The sequence below is a fragment of the Taudactylus pleione genome, unplaced genomic scaffold (assembly GCF_031769625.1).
Source record: "Taudactylus pleione unplaced genomic scaffold, aTauple2 ptg000201l, whole genome shotgun sequence".
Taxonomy (NCBI): Eukaryota; Metazoa; Chordata; class Amphibia; order Anura; family Myobatrachidae; genus Taudactylus; species Taudactylus pleione.
The window spans coordinates 24,670,313-24,692,009 of NW_028284603.1; the positions used below are offsets into that span (position 1 = coordinate 24,670,313).

General features: G+C 39.5%; 1 protein-coding gene across 5 annotated transcripts in view; it reads right to left on the minus strand.

Moving 5' to 3' along the window:
- Positions 1–1,965: 1,965 nt before the first annotated feature.
- Positions 1,966–21,697, minus strand: part of EML4 (EMAP like 4) — a 167,087-nt gene continuing 147,355 nt past the window's right edge. For all 5 annotated transcript variants that reach the window (XM_088477286.1, XM_088477285.1, XM_088477289.1 and 2 more), the window contains 10 exons: positions 19,354–19,505; positions 14,899–15,024; positions 14,663–14,794; positions 14,091–14,158; positions 13,325–13,413; positions 11,307–11,404; positions 10,594–10,681; positions 8,267–8,365; positions 5,632–5,762; positions 1,966–4,320 (listed from right to left, as the gene is read on the minus strand). In XM_088477286.1, coding sequence (XP_088333412.1) covers positions 3,817–4,320; positions 5,632–5,762; positions 8,267–8,365; positions 10,594–10,681; positions 11,307–11,404; positions 13,325–13,413; positions 14,091–14,158; positions 14,663–14,794; positions 14,899–15,024; positions 19,354–19,505 — 1,487 coding nt within the window. In that variant the 3' untranslated portion in view covers positions 1,966–3,816. The remainder of the gene's footprint in view (positions 4,321–5,631; positions 5,763–8,266; positions 8,366–10,593; positions 10,682–11,306; positions 11,405–13,324; positions 13,414–14,090; positions 14,159–14,662; positions 14,795–14,898; positions 15,025–19,353; positions 19,506–21,697) is intronic.

Consider the following 21,697-nt stretch of genomic DNA (forward strand, 5'->3'; position numbering starts at 1 on the left):
GAGAAGGGAAGGGGTGATCTCCACACAGAAAGATGATACTCTTATATAACCATATGTTAATTACCAATATTCACAGATAACATCCAAGGGAACTTGGATCTACAAATAACTCATATTGGAGGTGCTCCCCAGAGCCAAACTACAACTGTATCCAGGAAAAAGAAGAAAAAAGTAGGCTCTTTTTGTGGAGCACTCTTATACTTAATTAACAGACTAAAATTAAACTTATTATAGTCCTTTAAAATAATTCCCAAAATACATATACCAAACAGACAACACAAACAACATATATCGAGTCAAAATTAAAATGTTACAATATTTCCATAAACGTGTTCTGGAAACTGAATCAGATTCTAAAGTATATCCAAAGGTATGGCGTCTGATACACGTATTTTGGGAATTATTTTAAAGGACTATAATAAAAGTTTAATTTTAATCTGTTAATTAAGTATAAGAGTGCCCCACAAAAAGAGCCTACTTTTTCTTTTTTTCCTGGATACTGGTGACAAATTTGCAGAGCAGGCAACTAATTATTTTCCTTACGGCAACTTCTTTCTGTCCTTTGCACTGGAGCTCAAACTACCCATCAGTTCCCACCAAATCTTTGAAAGCCTTGCTGCCTGGCAGGTATTTCTGATCATTTTACTCATCTGCTTCTTATCCTAGGCAGCTTCAACATGGTCATTATTAAGCACAGCAGTTCTGCACCCAGAAAGCTTTTCACTTACAGGTATCTTCACCTTTGGTCTCCATCTCCCCACCCACTGTGATGTACATGCCCTTGTTTTCTTCTCATTCTACTGAAGTTTCGCTCCAATGTAGTATTCTGACCACAACCTCCTTTCCTCTAGCTTAACCTTTTATCATGCCCTTCCACAAACCTACATTCTCCCAGCTCAATTCAACTCTTCACAAACTACTTCTCTCCTCTCCCCTCCCCTGATATGGCCATATTTTTCTATAAAACACAATACAGTCCTAAAACAATCTAGCTACTGCGAAGTCTCCAAAACTCAAAGATACACCAAACTGACTCCAGCAATAGCAAGCATCTCTTATTTTGTATGCAGAGTAGACTAATATTCCAATCAAAACGTTTTAATATAAAACCACATCTACCAAACAAAGTAAGCCATAAACAATACTTCACCAATATACATCTAATTTGTTTAATATAGCTCCCAACTTGACCCCTCGAGTTGAAAAATGATCTCCCTCTCATTCATACCTCACATTTGCAGAAACCGGATTCTTCTTTTCTTTTAATGGATTTCACCAAACAAGATTTCCCTAGCCTCCAAAACTGTTCTCTGAAAACACACCTTTTCAGAGGCGCTTATCAAAAGTCCAAGACCTCCATAGACTATTCAACCAACTTACGATCATTCTACACAGTGCCCACAAAACTCATGCATTCTTAAACTACAAGCAAAGTGCATTTTGACCCCAAAATGGACATTACTTTGCAAATAGATCACAGACCCACTAAACACCAATATACACTATGTTGTACTTAACCTCATGTATCACACTCATTTTCCTATATCTGTAAAGCTTGCGAGCAGGATTCTCTCAGAGTTTTGTCAGTCAGTACCCAGGCTTCATTTAAAACTGTATTATTAAATGGCTGTGGAATCCCCTACCCCTAGCAAACAAGTGCAGTAACCCCTAACACTTACTTGATTTAGAACCAAGTAAAACCTCAGGCATACATTCCTTACACAGACAGAGCATTGTGTTGCATCTACGAACATTCATGAGAAGGCAATGACCTTACTGAGCCTTATAATTAGTACATAGGCTGCATTCTCAAATACTGGCTCACATAAAAAAAAAAAAAAAGTCTCCAATATGTGAAGGCAAATTAAACTTTATGAAGAAATCAGTGCAGGTTGGCAAATAAAAACCTTTCCTGTATAAAGAATAAATATCTAAAAACCAAGAGAGAGACACCACACAGCAAAGTCTATGGTACGATTTTATTTTGCTCTTAAATGTCAAAAAAAAAAAAAAAAAAACTGTCATAAGACAGGAATGCATGAGATAGAAATGGCTCAAACATCTTCACATGAAACACGCGTATTCAGATTTCATTCACAATTTTTAAACCTGAATCTACAGTTACATATTTAAAACTCTTTCCATACATAAATCACATAATAAACTTTTTTTTATTTATTTTTTATATGGTAGTTGCCATTACATACATAATGCAAGGCTTTGCATATTAGTTATTTCATAAACCTTACCTTTTTATTATTTATTTTTTAACGGCAAACTTCAACTTTTTAACCCTCAGAACAAATGCGTAATTTGATGTACATCATTTTAATCCACTTTACAACAAACTTCTGTGGTTTTTCATTAAATGCCACTGACACATTTGATGAAAAATGTAAGTACACAACACATGGTAAAAACACATTGTTTGGAAACGCTTCTATTCCCTCAAGCTTTTGAGGCATTTTTAGGACCATTGTAAACAAGAGAATACATAAGAGTAAATCTTTACATAGATGTGTGTGTAAAATATATTTTACAGACACAAATATGAAGATATACAAATATCTACTGTATAGACACATGCACATATTACCATATGAATTGATTTTTAGAGGTTTGTGTATGTTATTGTCTTTTGGGCAGCAACTGTAATCATCTTATGAACCTGATCTGTTGCAATACTCCTGAGTAGGTACTGGAAGGGAATGACATTTTTGATGCATTTTGGAATGGCGCAACGACGTAAACGCTTGCACACTTAAGACTTGTGCATTGAACAAAAAAAAATGTCTAAACTTTGCTAAAATATTTGAAGTTATAGAATACTTTGTTTTATTCAAATATTCACAATAATAAAGATGTGTCTTCAAGATCGGTTGGGTGTGAAATGCGTTGATTTTGCTGCTGAAAAGCTTAAAAAAAACTAAAAAAATAATAATAGTACTATTGAAACCAATCTGAGCCGGATTTTATTTTTTCATATCACAATTGTAAAAAACAAGAACAAAAATAAACAAACCCACCAAGAAATCATTTAGAAATGCCAAGCACCATTGTTTGTGAACAGTGATTTTTGTTTTGATTTATTTTGTGATTCAATTGCTGCATATTACTACTGCAATCACGCCTTGTTTTCCTGAATGCAGTTTATGTCCACTCACGTGTGTGAATTTACAGAAATGAGAGATAAGGATTAGGATCCCCTTAGAAAAAGGCTTGGTCAGGATAAAGCTAGATCTTATATATGCTGCTATATAGTTGTTAGGTAATAAAAATAGTCCTCAAGATAGGTAGCAGCACTTAGGGCAAACCTTCTATGGCAAATGTTACCTAGAGCGCTGTAAGAAACTTGCATACATGTTGGCCAAAAGCGTGCCAAAAATAGAGCACAGTTTAAGGTTTTATTTCTTGCATGAGCAATCCCCGACTGATCATCCTTTGGCATTTATTTTCTGCACCTAGGAAACGCCTTTGCTATATATGTAGTTATCTCTGCTACAAAACATTAGCTGTATGTTTCTATGCAATTCATTATAACTTTAGTGACCCTACAAAATATGTACAACAAACCAGTTGTGACAATTTCCTGAATTCTACCATCTACATTTCTTGTCGACCTTCCAGCTATTCCTGGAGCCCATGGCATAGTTTCTTGGACGAAACAAGCCTAATTCACACATGTGGTATCGAATGTCAACCAAATATTATCGTGCTATTTAAACCCTCTTCACAATGAAAGCTCACACACCAGGTACAAAAAAAAAAGGGAAAAGAAAAAAAAAAAAGAAAAGAGAAACATTACATTTTAATCCGTTAAGACACTGCTGAATCTTCTCCCTGGTTTTCCGTTATGATAGGAGAATTGGCCGTCTCTTCGACTATTTCACTAGATGCCTCTTGACCATTTGCCTCCACGGGTTCTTGGCTGCTGTCTTCACTTTGGACCTCATTTTGATCCTCAATGCAGTCTGTCACTTCCTCCACAACATCCTCTGTTGGTGCCGGAGACTCTTCAGGCGTGTTATTCTCCTCTACAGGCATATTGCTCTCCTCTATAGGCGTATTGCTCTCCTCTACAACCTCAGTTGCGGCGGAAAATTTCCCAACCTCTGAAGCACCAATTTCAGTTAAAGCTGGCGTAACAGCTGCACTTATTTCAACTATATTGTCACTTTGGGAGAGCAACACCTTCTCTATAAGTCTCCACTGCATGATACTCATGTCTTTTCCGCCTGTTGAAATCAGGTGGTTGTCGTTATGCGTGAAGCTGACATTAGTGACATGGCTGCTGTGAGCACTGTACTTTTGACTTGGTGCCTGTAACAATACAAATGGGATGTGAAAACAATGCTTTTCCAAAGGCATGTAAGTGAACCTGGGTATGTGCATACAATTTCTATTTTATTTGTGACAAGTTGTAATTTCTACATATTAGATCATCTTTTACTTTCTGTTCAGTGAACTTTTATTTAAAGGATGTGAAACTGAAGTCTTCCAAACTTTTAGACATAAACATCACCTGTCCTAGAATATGACATTACATAAATATAAAAAATGTTTGTGCAGAAGACGGCAAACGACCAAGAGTGAGGAAGCAGCCAATGTAAGGTAATTTAGGAAAGACTCTCTGACCCCATTCGTGGCAAGAGGATTTAATTCCTACACCAGTGCTGGTGTTTTGGGGTCAAGTTTGAGCTGAGTGTTACACAACAGTCTGCATTTTCAATTAAATGTGAACCCAAAACAGTTATCTTGCACAGTATCACTAATTTTTCAAAATCCTCCAATGGTAAACATTTAGTGTAGGCACCCCAATAACGGTGATTGCTGGTGGATTAAAAATGTAGCAGATCACATTTCCCTAAAAGGTTGTCTTCACAAATATAAAAATCAAGTCACAATAAAACTAAAATTGACTTCCATGGCTTCAAAATTGAACTGTCTCTAATAATAAAGTGTGCTATTCATATTAATTCAAAATACACTTTTTGGTAAACTATATTGGATTAATTTCTATTACATAAACACATTAAAGAAATTTGAAATTGCCAAAAACTGTAAAACAGGTGGACCATAACAATAATTTGCTGTATTGAGGTAATGGGTTACAGCCCACTTTGTGTAGTTACTAGTGCAAGTGTCTTAAGATGTTTTTCCCCTATAATAACGTTGGTTTAATTGGATTAATTTACATAGTTCTAAAATAATATAACTATGATAGAACTGAAACTTATAACAAATAAACTAACTCCTCAGAAGACAATACATGAATATAGGATATATAATTACATTTGACAGTCCGAGTACTTTTAGTACTACTTTTGTACACAATTGCAAGTTATTTTACAGTCAGTTATTTTCAAAACAAAGGGGTTAACTTTGTTGATCTTTGGATGAGCCTTATTTAAGGCTCTATAGCCAGTTGCATTATGTATACAAGATGTAGGCAATTTAAATCAAAACTGGTTGTATATTTTTGTTAAATAAAAGCCCACTTTTCTATTCTATTTAGCATGTACTGGCTATAAATTGTGCCCACTATGCTTCCTGTACCCTATATTCCTGTGTTCATGGATAATGTATTTTGAACAAATGGTTTAATGCAGGCAATGCTGGGTATGCAATTACCTTTGGTTTGGAGCACGGATACTGAAATAGATGGACCTTACAAAAGTCATCAGCAAGAGCAATAACCTTTCGGTTATGAGATCGTACTAAGGCGTTAATATCCGTGCCATCCGATCCTTCAGGCCAGACTCCTAACAGGACAAGGAGAACATAAATTCATGTCAATCATTGTAAAACCACACAAAAAGGTCATCAAAATCCTCCTGTTGTAAGATTAAACAAAATACACACACTAACTAAATATAATATATATATATATATATATATATATATATATATATATACACACACATATACACACATATATACACACTCTGCAAATAGGCGGCACTCGGAGACTTGTAATCCAGTGAAAGCAATGGTGTTTATTTCAACGTTTCAGGGAACGTATCCCCGTCCTCGGGATACACGTGTATCCTGAGGACGGGGATACGTTCCCTGAAACGTTGAAATAAACACCATTGCTTTCACTGGATTACAAGTCTCCGACTGCCGCCTATTGGCAGAGTTGATCTATGTTGGGGGTGCTGTCCTCCTTGGGAAGGCACCGGAGCAAGTTACCCCGTGGTGGGTCCAGAGTGCCGGGTTATACAGAGAGTGTGTGTGTGTGTGTGTGTGTGTGTGTGTGTGTGTGTGTGTGTGTGTGTGTGTGTGTGTGTGTGTGTGTGTATATATATATATATATATATATATATATATATATATATTTTATACATACACATTTTATACATACACACACACTAATATTCTGGAAGTGGAAGTGAACCACTTAATAAAAAGTATTGTTCTTGCTTTGCCAGTTAAAGGTCCCTCAGCTCAGTGTTCTGTGCCACGTGTGTGATTTAAGGATACAGTTTCTGAACGATGACACACTGGCTTAGCGGTAAATGCCAAACATGGAACAAGAACTCTAAATGACTACCACATCTCTGAACATTTGTTACTATATTAGAATTTTAAAAATGGCAAAATCAGTGACATTAGCCATAAAGAAAAAAAGAGGAATGGGGGCCAACAAACTGACTGATAGAAACGCAAAAACGCTAACTCGCTCCCTTCCCTCTTGACATCCTAAGCCATGCTGGATGTGCTACTGTTTGCAAGAGAAAAGCTGGTTATTCTAAAACCAACTTATTTTTAGCATTATAAAACCATTTCCAAAACAAAAACAACACTGTGTCTTGGAATCACTGTCACCAGGTAGTGGGCACAGAGGCGTTTTAAGAGAGGAGGGGGCCCATGTGCATTCCCCGTGCAGGGCCCCCTCCTCTCTCCCTGGTGGCCAGCAGCTGAATTACGCGGATGGTCAGCCACCGCAGATGTAGTAAACTCTGGGCACTAGAGTGTGCCCAGAGTCTACTGCGCATGTTCAGAACGCTGGAAAACTGGACGCGGCAACCATTTTCCGGTGTTCTTTGCAGCGCTGACACCCGACCACGGACAGGTGAGTTTTAAACAATATGGGTGTGCGGTGCAGGGTCCCCTGCACCCACTATAGATACACCCCTGAGTGGGTCATTTTACCAGAGATTGATCAAATTAAAATTAATTTCTGGCATTTGTTCCCACTGACAACTCCAAGGAGAAGTGCAATCATTAAAAATTAGATTTGTCCCTCATATGTAATAACCCCAATGCTGCATGCCCTCCTGCAATAACCCTATTCTCTACATACTCATAAAATATCTACCTGGGCTGGCAAACAACCTTGTATTTATCTGTATATTAAATCTGGTGTACACATGATCATTCAAATTTTAGACAAGGTGCATTACATGGGGCCCACAACTGTGAGACATGCAATTCTAGTATTGCACACTGCTTGTGAAACTAACATATATTCTATATATATTTAACGACTTGGAATTTGGAATATAAAAAATTCACCATCTGGGATGTAAAATGTGATATACAGGAGGAGTTAATCGTTACACACTGGAGTGGTCATCACATCGGTACATTTGAGCGTAAAACAGTTGATGACCTAAATTCTTTGGTTGCTGTACTATTTCAGAGGACTCCCAAATAGGTTTACTTGGTATAACAGTCTTGTTTTGCACCCATTTCTAATTAACAGTCTGTAAATGCTGCCCTTTTCTTCCCCAGTAAATGATCATCATGAAGATGAATGTTGCCGTAACCATTATTTAAAGTTTGGATAAAAACATTGTCAACGTTGATCTACCCACCATTATGCAGCAAAATAAGTTGGCAAAATAGAAAGAAAATATGTAGTACTCATGGATAGTGGAGAATAAGGCCTAGCTTTATTCCCATTTTGTACACCCCTAATATTAAGCTGTCACTGCCTGATCATACAAGTGTAAAATATTTTGAAATATTTTGCAAGAAAGCAGAAGAGTCAGGACCCAAATCATGTAGGATTTTACTTTGCTTTAATTTAAGTTTTTGCTTTCCTTTTCTGTTATATGTATATTTAAAAACTTTAAAAAAAAATGTTGCCTCGCTAAGCGAATACACTTCTTCAAACAGTTTGAGGGAGAAACTGCTGGAAATTAAATTTATGGCTATGAGTACCAAACATGTAAACGGTTTAATCTACATTGACTAAACAAAACCTAAAAACATTTCAACTTTTAAGAATTATACATCAGTACAATAAATAGTTCCTCACCAAACACTTGAAATCCTAGTACACAAGTGTAAGTCGTCCAATCAATGTCTTTGCAGTCCGAACGATTCCGAATTAATTTACAACCACTTGGAATGTCCCCTGTCCACAAGGAAACAGCAAGCCATTTAACAAAGGTGGCAGTGGTACAGAGTAACAAACGTAATACAATTAAAAAACGTTTACAGGTTAACATTTATATCTCAACTTGAATTCTCAATACAAACTTTATTATTATTATTATCGTTTATTTATATGGCGCCACAAGTGTCCCGCAGCGCCTTACATGGTACATAACCATAAAGTGACTTACAGTAAAATACAATACAATGAAGGACAAGGATAATATACAGTGATACATAGGTGGCCATAACACCCAATTAAGCAACAAAGCATAGGCACCAAGTGTTAGGTGTCCTAGTGGTGAGTAAGAAGTAGATGAACATAAAGTAAGGAGAAGCACAAGATGGTAGAGGGCCCTGCTTGCAAGAGCTTATATTCTCAAAGGGAGGGCAGACAGACAGGCATGATACAGATGGGGAAGACAGGGAGGAGGGAGCATGTAGTAGCAAGTTAGGGTGAGAGCTGGAAAGCATTGATGAAGTAGTGGGTCTTGAGAGCCCGTTTGAAGGATTGTAGAGAGGTGGAGAGTCTTATGGGGAGAGCTAGAGAGTTCCAAAGGTGGGGAGCAGCACGGGCAAAGTCTTGGAGGCAGGAGTGGGAGGAAGTAATCAGTTGGCATGAGAGGCGGTGTGCATTTGTTGAACGAAGAGGGTGGACAGGAGAGTGAAGGGAGATGTGGTCAGAGATGTAAATGGGAGAGGAGTGTGTGAGGGCTTTGTAAAAGAGTGTGAGAACCTTGAATTGGGTTCTGAAGGGGAAGGGGAGCCAATGGAGGGCATGTAAGAGAGGGGAGGCAGATAAAGTGTGTTTGGAGAGAAAGATGAGTCAAGCGGCTGCATTGAGGACAGACTGGAGCGGAGAGAGATGGGAGTTGGGGAGGCCAGATAGAAGAAGGTCTTAGTAGCATCCTGGGTGAGAAAGGGTCTGATCCTGGAAATATTTTAAGATGGAAATGACAGGACTGAGAGGTTCTGGATATGTGGGGTGAAGGAGAGGAGTCCAGGATAACGCCAAGACAGCGCACTTTGGGGCTATAGGAGATAGTTGTGCCATCAATTGATAAAGAAATAGTGGGAGGTGAGGTTATGTGGGAGGGTGGGAAGATGATCATCTCAGTCTTAGACATATTAAGTTTAAGAAATCGCTGGGACATCCAGGAAGATATAGCAGAAAGACAGTTGGAGATACGAGTGAGGAGAGAGGGAGAGATGTCCGGGGAGGAAAGGTAGATCTGAGCGTCATCAGCATAGAGATGATAATGGAGGTCAAAAGAGCTGATGAGTTCACCTAGAGAGGATGTATAGACGGAGAAAAGGAGTGGTCCAAGAACAGAACCTTGGGGAACACCTACTGTGAGGATGTGGGAGGGGGGGGGGGGTGGGGGGGAAGATAAGCCATGAGAGGAGACAGAGAAGGATCGATCAGATAGGTAGGAGGATAGCCAGGAGAGGGCAGTGTCACGTAGACCAAGGGAGTGAAGGATTTGCAGCAGGAGAGGGTGGTCCATAGTGTCAAAAGCAGCAGAAAGGTCAAGGAAAATGAGTAGAGAGTAGTGTCCTTTGCATTTGGTAGCAAGGAGGTCGTTGCTGACTTTAGTGAGGGCAGTTTCAGTGAAGTGGAGAGAAAGGAAGCCAGATTGAAAAGGGTCAAGGAGGGAGTGGGAGGAAAGAAAGGTGGTAAGGTAGTTGTAAACAATACGCTCAAGGAGTTTGGATGCAAAAGGGAGGAAAATGGGAAAAATGGAAGTCACTGACACATTAAAAATAATGTTCAATGGTTACGGAAATATACACATTTAGTACTTTGTCTGCATGAAGAATACAATGGTCTAAAAGTTACAAAGGGAGAGATGTACTAAGCCTTGGAGAGTAATAAAGTGGAGAGAGCTAATGTCCCAGCCGTCACGTTAAAGGCTGTGCTCAGAAAATGACAGTTAGGAGCTGATTGGTTGCTACTTTCTCTCTCTCCACAGCTTAGTACATCTGTCCCTATAATGTGAAAAGTCGGTAGAGCAAAGAAAGTACCCTTTCTACTAGTTTGAAGATAATTTGCCCAGCAGGCCACTGCTCCATAACCTACTCCCGTTATTATTGAAGGCGAATATGAAAATATAAGGTAGTGTGTGTGGAATTACTTATTTTATGCTTTACTGAATATTTCTAAAAAGCTAAAAGCAAACTGGACTTTCTTATATATAATATACTTACAGTATAATATTTCATAGTCTCCTGAGTTAGACATAATGTATTTGTTATCTGGGGACCAGTCAAGGTGTGTAATGTAACTGGAATGTCCCTAAAAAAAGAAAAACAGAACAAAATTTGTTTAAGAAAGTTAAAATGGCAGTCAAGTGTTATTACTAATTTTAATATCTCCCGATATGTGGGTCTTTACAGTACGGAACTGGCTAATTGAATCAGCCCCTTTAGGTACTAGTTTCTCTGCCTTTATATTACTTTAGGACATAGTGAATTGCATATAGCACAAACAAAAACCCCATCCAACAAAACTAATACAGTGTTCTCATTACCCCATTGGCCCACAAGAGGCAACCTAAGAAAGGACTCCTCGGTGAATGCTGGCATGAAGGAACCTGCTATTTCTTGCTAAATGCATTGTTCACAAGATAAAGCTAAATTTTGTCAAAAAACTCAATGGAGACCCTAGTCGATGGGTAGTTACAGTCTACCATGTATACTGGTTATATGACAGGCAATCCTCTTGATAGATGGACTGTACTTGGGAAAGTCTTCTAAAACAGAAAGCAAGGTACGTACATTTGCAGATAAACCAATTGCACATTCTCTCTAAACCAACTTGGGATAAAGTATCGCTATATATACTCACTAACACCACCGTAAATTTACACACAAATGGTATTAAAATGTGCCTCCATCCATCTCCTGTACATTTTACTTACAGTGCACTTTCCATATCTGCTGTACTTTCTTCCATTTTCTGACACATTATAGAGGTAAATGAAGTTGTCATGTGAGCCCACGGCCAGCAAGGTTCCGTCTGTTGGAGGACAATAGGTGCTAAGGACCAACTACATCAGCATAATTTTAAGAAAAGGTTTTTTACTGTTCAAGTTGCAATAATGGAACTGTGAATCTACTGCTTTGCGATTTCTTTCTCCACTTACATCAAACAAAATACAAAAAATTCAGCGATTCTCAAAGTCATGTTAGATCTGGGAAGCAGTAATATTGTATTACAGAGAGCATTCATGCTTGCTTCTTCTAAGTAACCCATTATGGACCCTCATAGTAAAACAAAGTAATGCCATAATGTATATATGTTTGTTATACCTTAAAATGAAGTAGTCCAACTTTAATGCAGTGGCATCACCTGGGTGACACATAGTGCAGTCAATAGACCCCCTGCGTGTGATGGAGATGTGCGTATTCAAAAAAGACGTGTGACCTCCCAGGCAAAGGGGCATGGCTTCACGTCACAACCCAGTTTCATCACTCTGGGGGCAAACCCGGCACTTCCAGAGATGCCGGGTTGCCCCCCAGAGACTTTCCCCGCGCACTGTCAGCTTCTCCTGAGTGACAGGGAGCTGCACAATAACATCACAGTGCAGCGCCAGGCTACTGGTCACCGAGGAGGAACCGGCATTTTGGTGTCACCACCTGGGAGGGTGCCTCCCAGTGCAGTCCGCACCCCTGCCTAACGTGGCCACTGCTTTGATTATAAATGCTAACGGAGACATGATGCGATTGCAAAAAAAAAATAAATGGATCCATCATATTGCATGAATGGTCCCAAAAATACCACACTTCATATATCACATGGGGATTGAAACAGACTGTAAATTGGATTAGACAATCACAGGCCTATCTCGTATGAATTATATCGGAGTGCAAAATCGGTGCCCTATTGGATGCGGATACTGAATAGCCAGGTCTTGCCCAAACGAGAATATACAAATATGATCAAATTTAAGAGAAGTCCCACTGCGCGAGAAAATCCGTGTATAGGCAGTAAATAAGTTTATCCATTAACCAAATTTGTAAACAATGTTTAGAGCATAGAAAACGTGACAATAGTGAAAGCAAACTGTTCGTATTGTTTTGTACACTAATGTAGACAGGCAAGTATAAATGCATTCTCTAACATTATCCCTTCCACCAGGTACAAAATTATCTGCTATGGAACTTCCCCCATTCTCTTCCTTATTGCAGCACCTTAAGGTGGGTACACACCTGATAGATATATCTGCAGATCGAGTGATCCGAAGATAAATTTGCAGATGATGGTCGTTCATACACGCTGAACGGCCATCATCTGCTCGTGCCCTCGGGTCACGGTGGCCGGGACCCGGCGGCGTGTCCCACCCCCCCTCCTCGCGGCTGCCGCTGTGTGTGTACGGGCGGTCTGCAGACATCTGTCCATCGTCTGTGCAGCACAGCCAATGTGATATGTCGGTGAACGACGACGTTCACCAACATATCGCGGGTAAACACTGGCTGATGTGCAGCAGGCTAAAGAAATGGCATGGCCAAAGAAATTGATGAGGGGTGACTTAAAATAAGTGGGAAGTTTGTACCAGGTGGAAAGGTCCTGCTGCGAGGTCTGTAATTAGGGTAATTCATTTGTCAGTTCAAGTCTGTAATAAATGAGAGCACATGGGGAGCACTGTCACAGAATTATGGCAGTGTAGAATAAGGATTATTTTTGGATTAAGCACACTTCACTGACAATAGAAATCCCTGTACTAACAAAACATTACATTATTATACTGAAAAGAGCAAGGGAGTATCTGAAATAACAGATGTAACTGTACATAAGATATTTAATCTCTAACTCTATACAGATGGCGGCTGCAGTTCTTACGCAAATGTTTTGGGAACCCTGCAGAGATCGAAAGAGTGACCTGGCCATGATGTTAGTCAAACATTCATCTGATTGCTGGTAATAATCAACACTCACCAACAGAGTATCGCATCACTGAAAGCTGCTCATTACCATCTGTGTGTATTGAAACAAGATCTCTTGTCTCTGCATCCAGGACAAACCATCTTAACAATAAGGTTAAAAAGAAAAAAAAAAAAAGTTATTACAGAAAGACCAAATGGGGGGGGGGGGGGGGGGGGAAGAAGAACAAAAATAGAAACACGCTCAAAGCATATGCTTTTGTTACAAGTACATATCTAAATGACTTATACTAAATGTGATATAAATACTACCCAACTGCTTTATTTTGGTTACATACACTCCCCTGAAGTAATATCATTAAGAATTACCTAATTGTGAAGTTCTACTCGTCTACACTTAAGACCCTTAAGGCATAGTTAAGTTAAACATGAAAGAGGTGGATCTCTCTTTTAGGCTGATATAGACAGTTGTGTTTATTTCTTGGCACAGCTTAAAAAAAAAAGAAAAGCAAATATGGATAACAAACCGTGTAAAGGTGGTACAGCACTGTATGTACATACAAGCATCCATATTGCTGCGTAGACTATGAACGCAGTGTGTCCAATTATTTTGTGTCAGTGGTATTTCCAGGTTCACTATGGACGCTTTTGTGTATGTAGGCACTTTAGTCATGGGTTAAACCCCCCAATTTACAAAGCTGGCTAGATTGTTTGCCAAGCAATAAATACTGCTCAGACAGAAAACGTAAAACACTGTGATCACACCTCAAACACGATATCCCGGTGATCAAAACTGTATACATAATCTCTTCAGATATTACCTTCCAGAATGTGTTCCAATCGCTACAACTATCCCACTTGGATGGAAGTCTGCACAGTGTCCAGGTTCCTGTACAAAACATAGAATGTGTCATAATAAACCTAGAGCTTTATTTTTCATTGTGAAATGGAGCCCAAAGTTGTGCACAAGATGGACACAAATCATGGTATAGGAGGCAAACATGTACTATAGCAAGAATCAGATTGTCAACAAGCATTCCTTTAGCTAGATGGCTGTGATCTGACCATATTTGCAGTGATTGGCTGATAGATTTATCACCCTGCCTGGGTTCTGAGTGACCACATCTGTCCAATATGATCACAATATACTAAGCTTTCCATATCTACCTGCACATGGGCAGCTTAAGATTTTATGGAATGGACATAGCAATGAAGTATGGGATGGGTATCTTTAATACTCAAATTATTTCTGAATGCAAACCATAACAAAAAGGACACTCCGTTCAGTAATAGCATAAATATAATCTTACTGGATCCAGCTAAATTGTGACTGGAAAGAAGATTCACTTGCTGCAAGTGCATGTAAACATGAAATGATAATAAAGCTACTTACATCTAGAAGTCTGGTCCACTCCAGTGTGTGGTCCACGGAGTTCCACAAACAGACCTGCTTGTCTTGAGCACATGTTAACAGCAGGTCTTTAAATGGGTGTGTTGCCAGACCCCACAGCTCATCCGTATGACCCTATATAAGTAACAAGGTAGTCACTTTATTGTTGCTTTATAGATGTTAATTACACAATTAATTTAAAGAAAACATCTGCAAGAAGAAACTTGATATGCACTTACCTGAACTTCCACTTGGAAACCATCATTAAAGGTGCCTCGTAAAATAAAATTCCGAGAGGTGCCAATTAAAAACTGGTCGGATTTGCCCTCCGCTACAGCTCGAATGGTGCCATACTGATCTGGAACCTGGAAGGTAGGCCATAAATATGGAAACATAACTACAATGTATTAATTGTAGAATGGAATTGTTTAAAAAATAGTTCTGAATTTATAAATGAAGTACAGCCTTGTAAACCTCTGTATACTCTAATTGCATTCACATTTTACTAATCAAGTAAATGAAACTGCCAGAAATATGTTTTATTATTGCGTTCAGATTGTTGTTGTGCATACTCCAATCCTATTAAATAACTCGAATATTTTTGAAAATAGATTACTAATCACTAATAAGCAAGAAATATCAGTGAATTGGAATTCAGATGTGAAGAACATTATGCAAAACTGCATTTAAAACTGTTTATTTAAAATAGGAGATAATGTTAGCCTTTTGTATTAAATGCTTCATACTTCCTGTACAGAGGGCTGAAAATCAGGGGGAAGTTATGCATGTGACCCAGATAGGAACTTTTGATCTGTATGATCACAGTTATTTTATACTGTTATAGATGTGGAGGAGTGATCGCCATCTAGAACCTGTTAATAGAGTTTACTGTTAATTGCCAGTTATTGGTAAAAAGCATTACACTATTTAAAAATAATCCATTTCCTCTATGAAAAAGCATGTGTCAGGAAGAATTACAATTGTCTGGACATCACATTGTGCAATATGTGCTCCATTTTTAAACACCATACAAGTAATTTGGAACATGAAATCGCTTCGGTTGAAGCTGTTCTCTGTTCCTGTGGTTACTACAAACAAGTGTATTAAAAATAGTGGGGCACATTTCCTGTGAAACTCAGGGCTGTCATTATCTGCTCACAGGTTCAGGAAACGTTTTGTTAGCCACCGAGTTAGTCACATGATACAAATGAACGATCTCTGAAATCTTATGGCTACGAATACATCTGGTTGTGTGATTCTATTGCAGTGTTAGGAAACCTGTGGCACTCCAGCTGCTGTGTACACCTCCCAGCATGCCATGCACAGTTTTGCTGTTAGGGGTATGCTGAAACTGTGGCAGAGCATGTTTGTAGGTGTAGTTCCACAGTAGCTGGAGATCCACAGGCTCCAGAACCCAGGTGTATTGCATGAGCACCTATCACATTGAGAAGGATTATGTAAACATAATAGGACACATCTTGGTCTATATAGGATTTAGCATGGATTCGATCTCCGTGTATCCTGACAAGGCATTTCATTATGGATGTAAGACTGCAGTCAGCAGGAAAGCTAAGCTAATTGATACCTATACACAGGAGTACCGTGCTTGTGGCCTAAACTTTTTAGTAAAGTATATTCAACATATTCAGGATAGTGACAAGTTCTGTGGGTTCTGTTACTACTTGAAATTTATTTGTCATAATATATTAGGTAAAAAGGGGGTCAAAGGAACTGTTCCAAAAAGCTAGGAAGCCACCAGCTGGAAGTTATTCATTGCCTGTCCGTTTGAATTTAAAAGAAACCTGTTATATAATTTAATTAGAGAATTTAAACATCTGGATATTGGACAGTAATGTAGTCATGCTACATATACTGTACACTGTTATTTCGTTACTGTATTAGAAAATCAGCAGATGCTTTCTGCAAAGTGTCTATCACATGAAATAAACCACATTACTGAGCAGTCCCTGTTCTCAATCTGCATTACAGCATACAGAAAATGTCAAAAGAAAACCCTATAACATGTTTCCGCTACAATTATTGAGAAATGCGATATTTATATTGCTGTAAAAATACAATTGCTTTACAGCCTCTTTGTAATTACTGTATACCTGTGGGATAGATCATCAAAAGCAAAGAAAAAATGGTTTTGTCGTTGTTTATATAGCGGTTATGGAACAGATATCACTGATTGCATATGGCCGTCAGAGAGCAGAAAATGATTAAATGAAACGCATGTGACTGAAAACAGAGAAATCTGTGGAAATATATCCACATATAAGCTGGGGCTTAGGTTGACTTCCTAAAAGTAATTTCAAAACTCTACAACTAGGTCATTTACTAATTAGGAGAAAAGCATCTTATGATTACAAACAATATAATCTTTGGGTAAAAGAATGCTTATGTAATGGTTGAAAGAAGTTCATTTCTGGCAATAGATAAACAAAATTATCTGAAAAACTTACCAATAAATAGTTTCATATTCTTCTATTTTGGTTTCAAATATAAAAGTTACATATAGGCTTATAGAGCTTTTAGTGTGCTATAACTCAAAAGAACCAGATACTACAATTGAATGAAAGTAAATTGCTCATGGGATTTAACTAGAAATGTCATAGTTCAGCATGGTGGAACAGTGATCAGCGATGTTGCCTCACAGCACTGAGGTCATGGGTCCAATTTCAACGAGGGGCCTATGTGTGTGGAGTTTGTATGTTCTCCCTGTGTGTGAATTTCCTCTGCAGACCAAAAACATACTGGTACAGTGGTGTCCTAATACAACTAGGGGTAAATTTACCAAAGTGAGAGATTATAGAAGTGAAGATGTTGCCCATAGCAATCAGATTCTAGCTATTATCTTCTAGAAAGTGCTCGTTAAATGTTAGGTAGAGCCTGATTTGTTGCTATGGGCAACATCTCCACTTCTAAAAACTGTCACTTAAGTAAATACCCCCTAGCCTCAATAAGCCATCCGGCATGAGAAAGCTAAACAGTGAAGCAGCTGTTTTGAGTCTTTATTTTTGTCCGAAAATGCGCCTAAGTTGCAATTGGATGCCACAAACCTCTCCACAACACTGATTAATTTCATATGCATCACTTATCTATGAGCGACTGAGTCTGAATCTGTATACGAAGCACAACGGACCTTGGCACAGAGAAAAGCAGTGGCATCATAGCACTTTGTATACAGACTCAGACCCAGCCGCACACAAATATACAAGTGATATAAACCAAATTAATCGGTGCAGTCTTGTGAAGCGATTTTGTCGCATCGTATTGCGTCTAAGATGCTTGGCGAAAGCAGAGTCTCACACAGGACCTGGCGTGCCGAGAAGGGCTGTTTGGTACGACAAGCAATAATGTATAGAGGACACATCTGTAGGTTAAGTGGCTTCAGACACAGGAAGTAACGTGTATGTCCATGTGGTAGCAAGTATAGATTGTAAGCTCCACTGAGGAAAAAAACGGATGTGAATATCTACATATTCTATGTAACATGCTGCATAATTTGCGCACTATATAAATACTGTAACTTCATAAAATGTCATGTTGCCCTGTAAAATACTGTGACAGACTGTTTTCAATAAATCTATTGTAACAATTAGTATATTAACAAATGCTGCATTGGCAAATGCTAATACCTGAAGGTGCCACATGTACGTTGCATAGGACAGATTTCTCTGACAGCATGTAACATTGTGCAAATATCAGAGAGGGAAGCACTGTAACTGTAGGGGATGTAGACATGTGACCGGCGGCCGCAAGACAGTCGGTCACAATCCCGACAGCAGAATGCCGGCTACGGATTTGTGATTAGCGTCCAAATACCGACTCCTATTATAATCCCGACGCCAGAACGCAGAGGACGCCATCCTGAATGAAGGTAAATCCGGGGCACCCTTAGCGTTAGTCACGGGGTGGGGGGGAGGGAGTTTTAGGATTGAGACTAGCGGGGTTAGGCAGCCCCAGGGAGAGGTTAGGGTTAGGCACCCCCCCGGGAGGGTTAAGTTTAGGGAGCGGTAAGGGGGTGGGTTGGGCACCCCCTGGAGTAGGTTAGGGTTAGGCACTAAAGGGGAAGATTAGGGTTAGGTACCACTGAGGGGTAGGGTTAGGGAACTTACCTGCCCCTATCAGCATCTTGATACTGTCGGGCATCCGCTGTCGGGATTTGAACCGGCGGCTAAGCAGCTGCCGGCATTTCAATCCCATTCCAACTGTGGGACACAGAGCAGTATATCTTTTATCTAAGCTTCCCCCACCGAGAAACATGAAACGAAGGCCCTGCACCTAAGATTACTGCAGGATTAGGCCACCTCTGACACCTTGCCACAAAATAATATGAAGGCAACATGCAAGGAAATCAAAATTACTTCAACAGACACCTGAACAGTCCATATGAGTCAATGTAAAGACGAGTGCAGAACTTATTGTCTATTCATGCGGCATCTGATAGGACCTAGTGCAGTCCTTAAAGGCTTTAATTAAATATGAATAAAATGCTGAAAATGTAAACTTGCCTAATGCATTATGCATAGAAACTGTGTGTATATTTTCCAGCAGAGAGAAAACAGCTGCTGTGATCTTGCACATTGCCCTAACTCTCCAGGAATAGCACTGCACAGCTTGCACATACAATATGTACACGTGATCTGCACATCAGTACAGCAGCCAGTAAACGTGTCATCTGGTCTTACCTCAATCTCCCTCTCTGGGTTAAGGTTGTGATCCCACATAATCACTCTCCGATCCTTCCCGCCTCCGGTGAGCAGCATCCCATTCCTCATCTGGCACAGTGTGAACACGCTGCCATCATGAGCTTTAATTTGTTTACTTATCTGGTAGACACCTGAAAATACATATGTACCTCTTTATACTGTAGTATTATACTGTAGTGTATATATACATACTAGTGCTTCTATTGCATATAAACAGCCATAGCGTTCTCTTTACATTCAAACATCCATTTTTTATTAAACGATGGATGTTAATATGGAATTTAAATATATTGAGTATAATTAAAATCATAAATGAACTCAACTTAACATCTTTTACCCACCAGAAATATAGATTACTACTTGTATTATTGTGCTGTAATGAAGCACTTCATTTTGGTTTGTGTACAACACCCTGCTCATATCAGGGCTTACAGCTATCAGGAGGTTTAGCTGGTGAGGAGTCTGCATAGCCGGTTATAATCTAATACTAAAGCAATGTTAATTGATTGCCAAAAACAAATACCATTTTCAACATCTCATAGGTAATTGTGAGACAGTACCCTCCCTACCACCACACCTTACTGGAGTGGCAGGTGCTGAGACGTTTTATAGATCTGTTCCTATTGTTCTTGGAAGCAGCAGGTGACATTTGTGTCTGGCGCACAGCGATTCCTACTGCACGTTAAGATTTCCCATGGTGGGACATCCAGAAGTTTATCAAAAGGGTAGTTCACCTTTGGACAGTCTCTAAAAGTTTAAGCCAGTCTTCTATACAGATATGTCCTGATACACTATTGCTACAGTCGCGTCAAACAGCCCTTCAGTGTGTGCCAGGTTCCGTGCACCGTGCTCAAATGTGCCTCTTAGTCGCAAAGTGATGTGACATGTGTAGATCTGTGTTCTACTATATCTGAATGGGTGTAGTTATTTTTCCGGTTGTCTGGATGCAGACGCTCAGAATGCCAGCGCCAGAATCCCAACAGCCGGCATCCCGATGGTAAGTATTGGGCTTAGGGGAAGGGTTAGGCTTAGACTGCAGGGGGAGATGGGAGTAATGAAGGGTTAGGCTTAGATGGGGTAATGAAGGGTTAGGCTGCGGGGAAGGAGGAGTAGGGTAATATACTTACCTCCTTCTGTTGGGATTGTGACCCAGTCGGGATGCCGGCATTGGGATTCTGATTGCTGGGATCCTGAGAGCCTGCATCCCGTACCCAATGTGTCTGAATCTGTATAAGAAGTCTAATGATGCAGTTTTTTCTCTACAAGTTCCACTGTACAGTTCAGTTGCATACAAGTACACAAGTGTCACATAACAAATGAATCAGTGCAGTCTCGTTAAGTGGTTTAGTTGCATTGCGCTGCAACGAAGATTCACATCTGAGTGAAAGATGTTACACCACTCAGCGCAGCTCACTTGTGCCAGCTTTCTTGGGCGCCAGGTGGTTTTGAACCTAGGTGTATGAGGACACATCTGTTCTGCATGGAAGTCTCCACAAGTAGCCCAAACATTGCATGTATTCAGCTCCTGTAAAAGCACAGAGGGGTCGGAAGTAAAAGCCCTATGGTAGGAGCATATGTAATAGAAGTACTGTAGCAGCTAAACTGGCAGAAGCCACAGCCAATTAGCTGTTTAATGTACACACACATTATAGCTTTCTGACCAACTGTAAAGAGTTCAGTCTGCTGTGAAAGTGTCATCCTTTGCATGCTGCCTATACCAGCCTGGATTCCAGAGAAGACACGCCATAGAAGGACTGAGTAAGGGTTGTGCAAAAGTTGACAAACCCTTAATTTTAAAACAATTTGTACCTGAATAAATCCATTTCCTGATCAGGCTACTCAGAACATAAAACGTGCAGTGTTATTGTGTACGAATCTAGACCTAGTTGTGTTCATTTCCTGAGATTTCAAAACAATGTACATAGATTTCTTGCAGGGATATTTTTTTTTTCTTGGCAAAGTCTTAATTAAATTAGAATGAAAAAGAAATGCTCAGAGATTAGGAGAGAAATGCCAAACACCTTTGCATGAATTGTACTAGGTTAAAACTTGATAGATTGGGCTGCAAAACAGGAAGCGCTGGCATTCTGAAAAATCCTTTGGAAGTGACTAATGGTTTTCAGTTCCCTGTTCTGTGTGCCCCAAGCTATTGCATTCCTAATGCAGATACAGTGCTGGTTTTATGACAATGGTCTGCCGGCCAATCTTAATGACAAAATGTTCTTGTTGGAAGTCAGAAACTGCAATGAAAGTGAAATGCTCAATACAGAATGAGAAATAGTAATCATGTCTGTTGGCATTTGAACCAATACTCTAAGTGTAA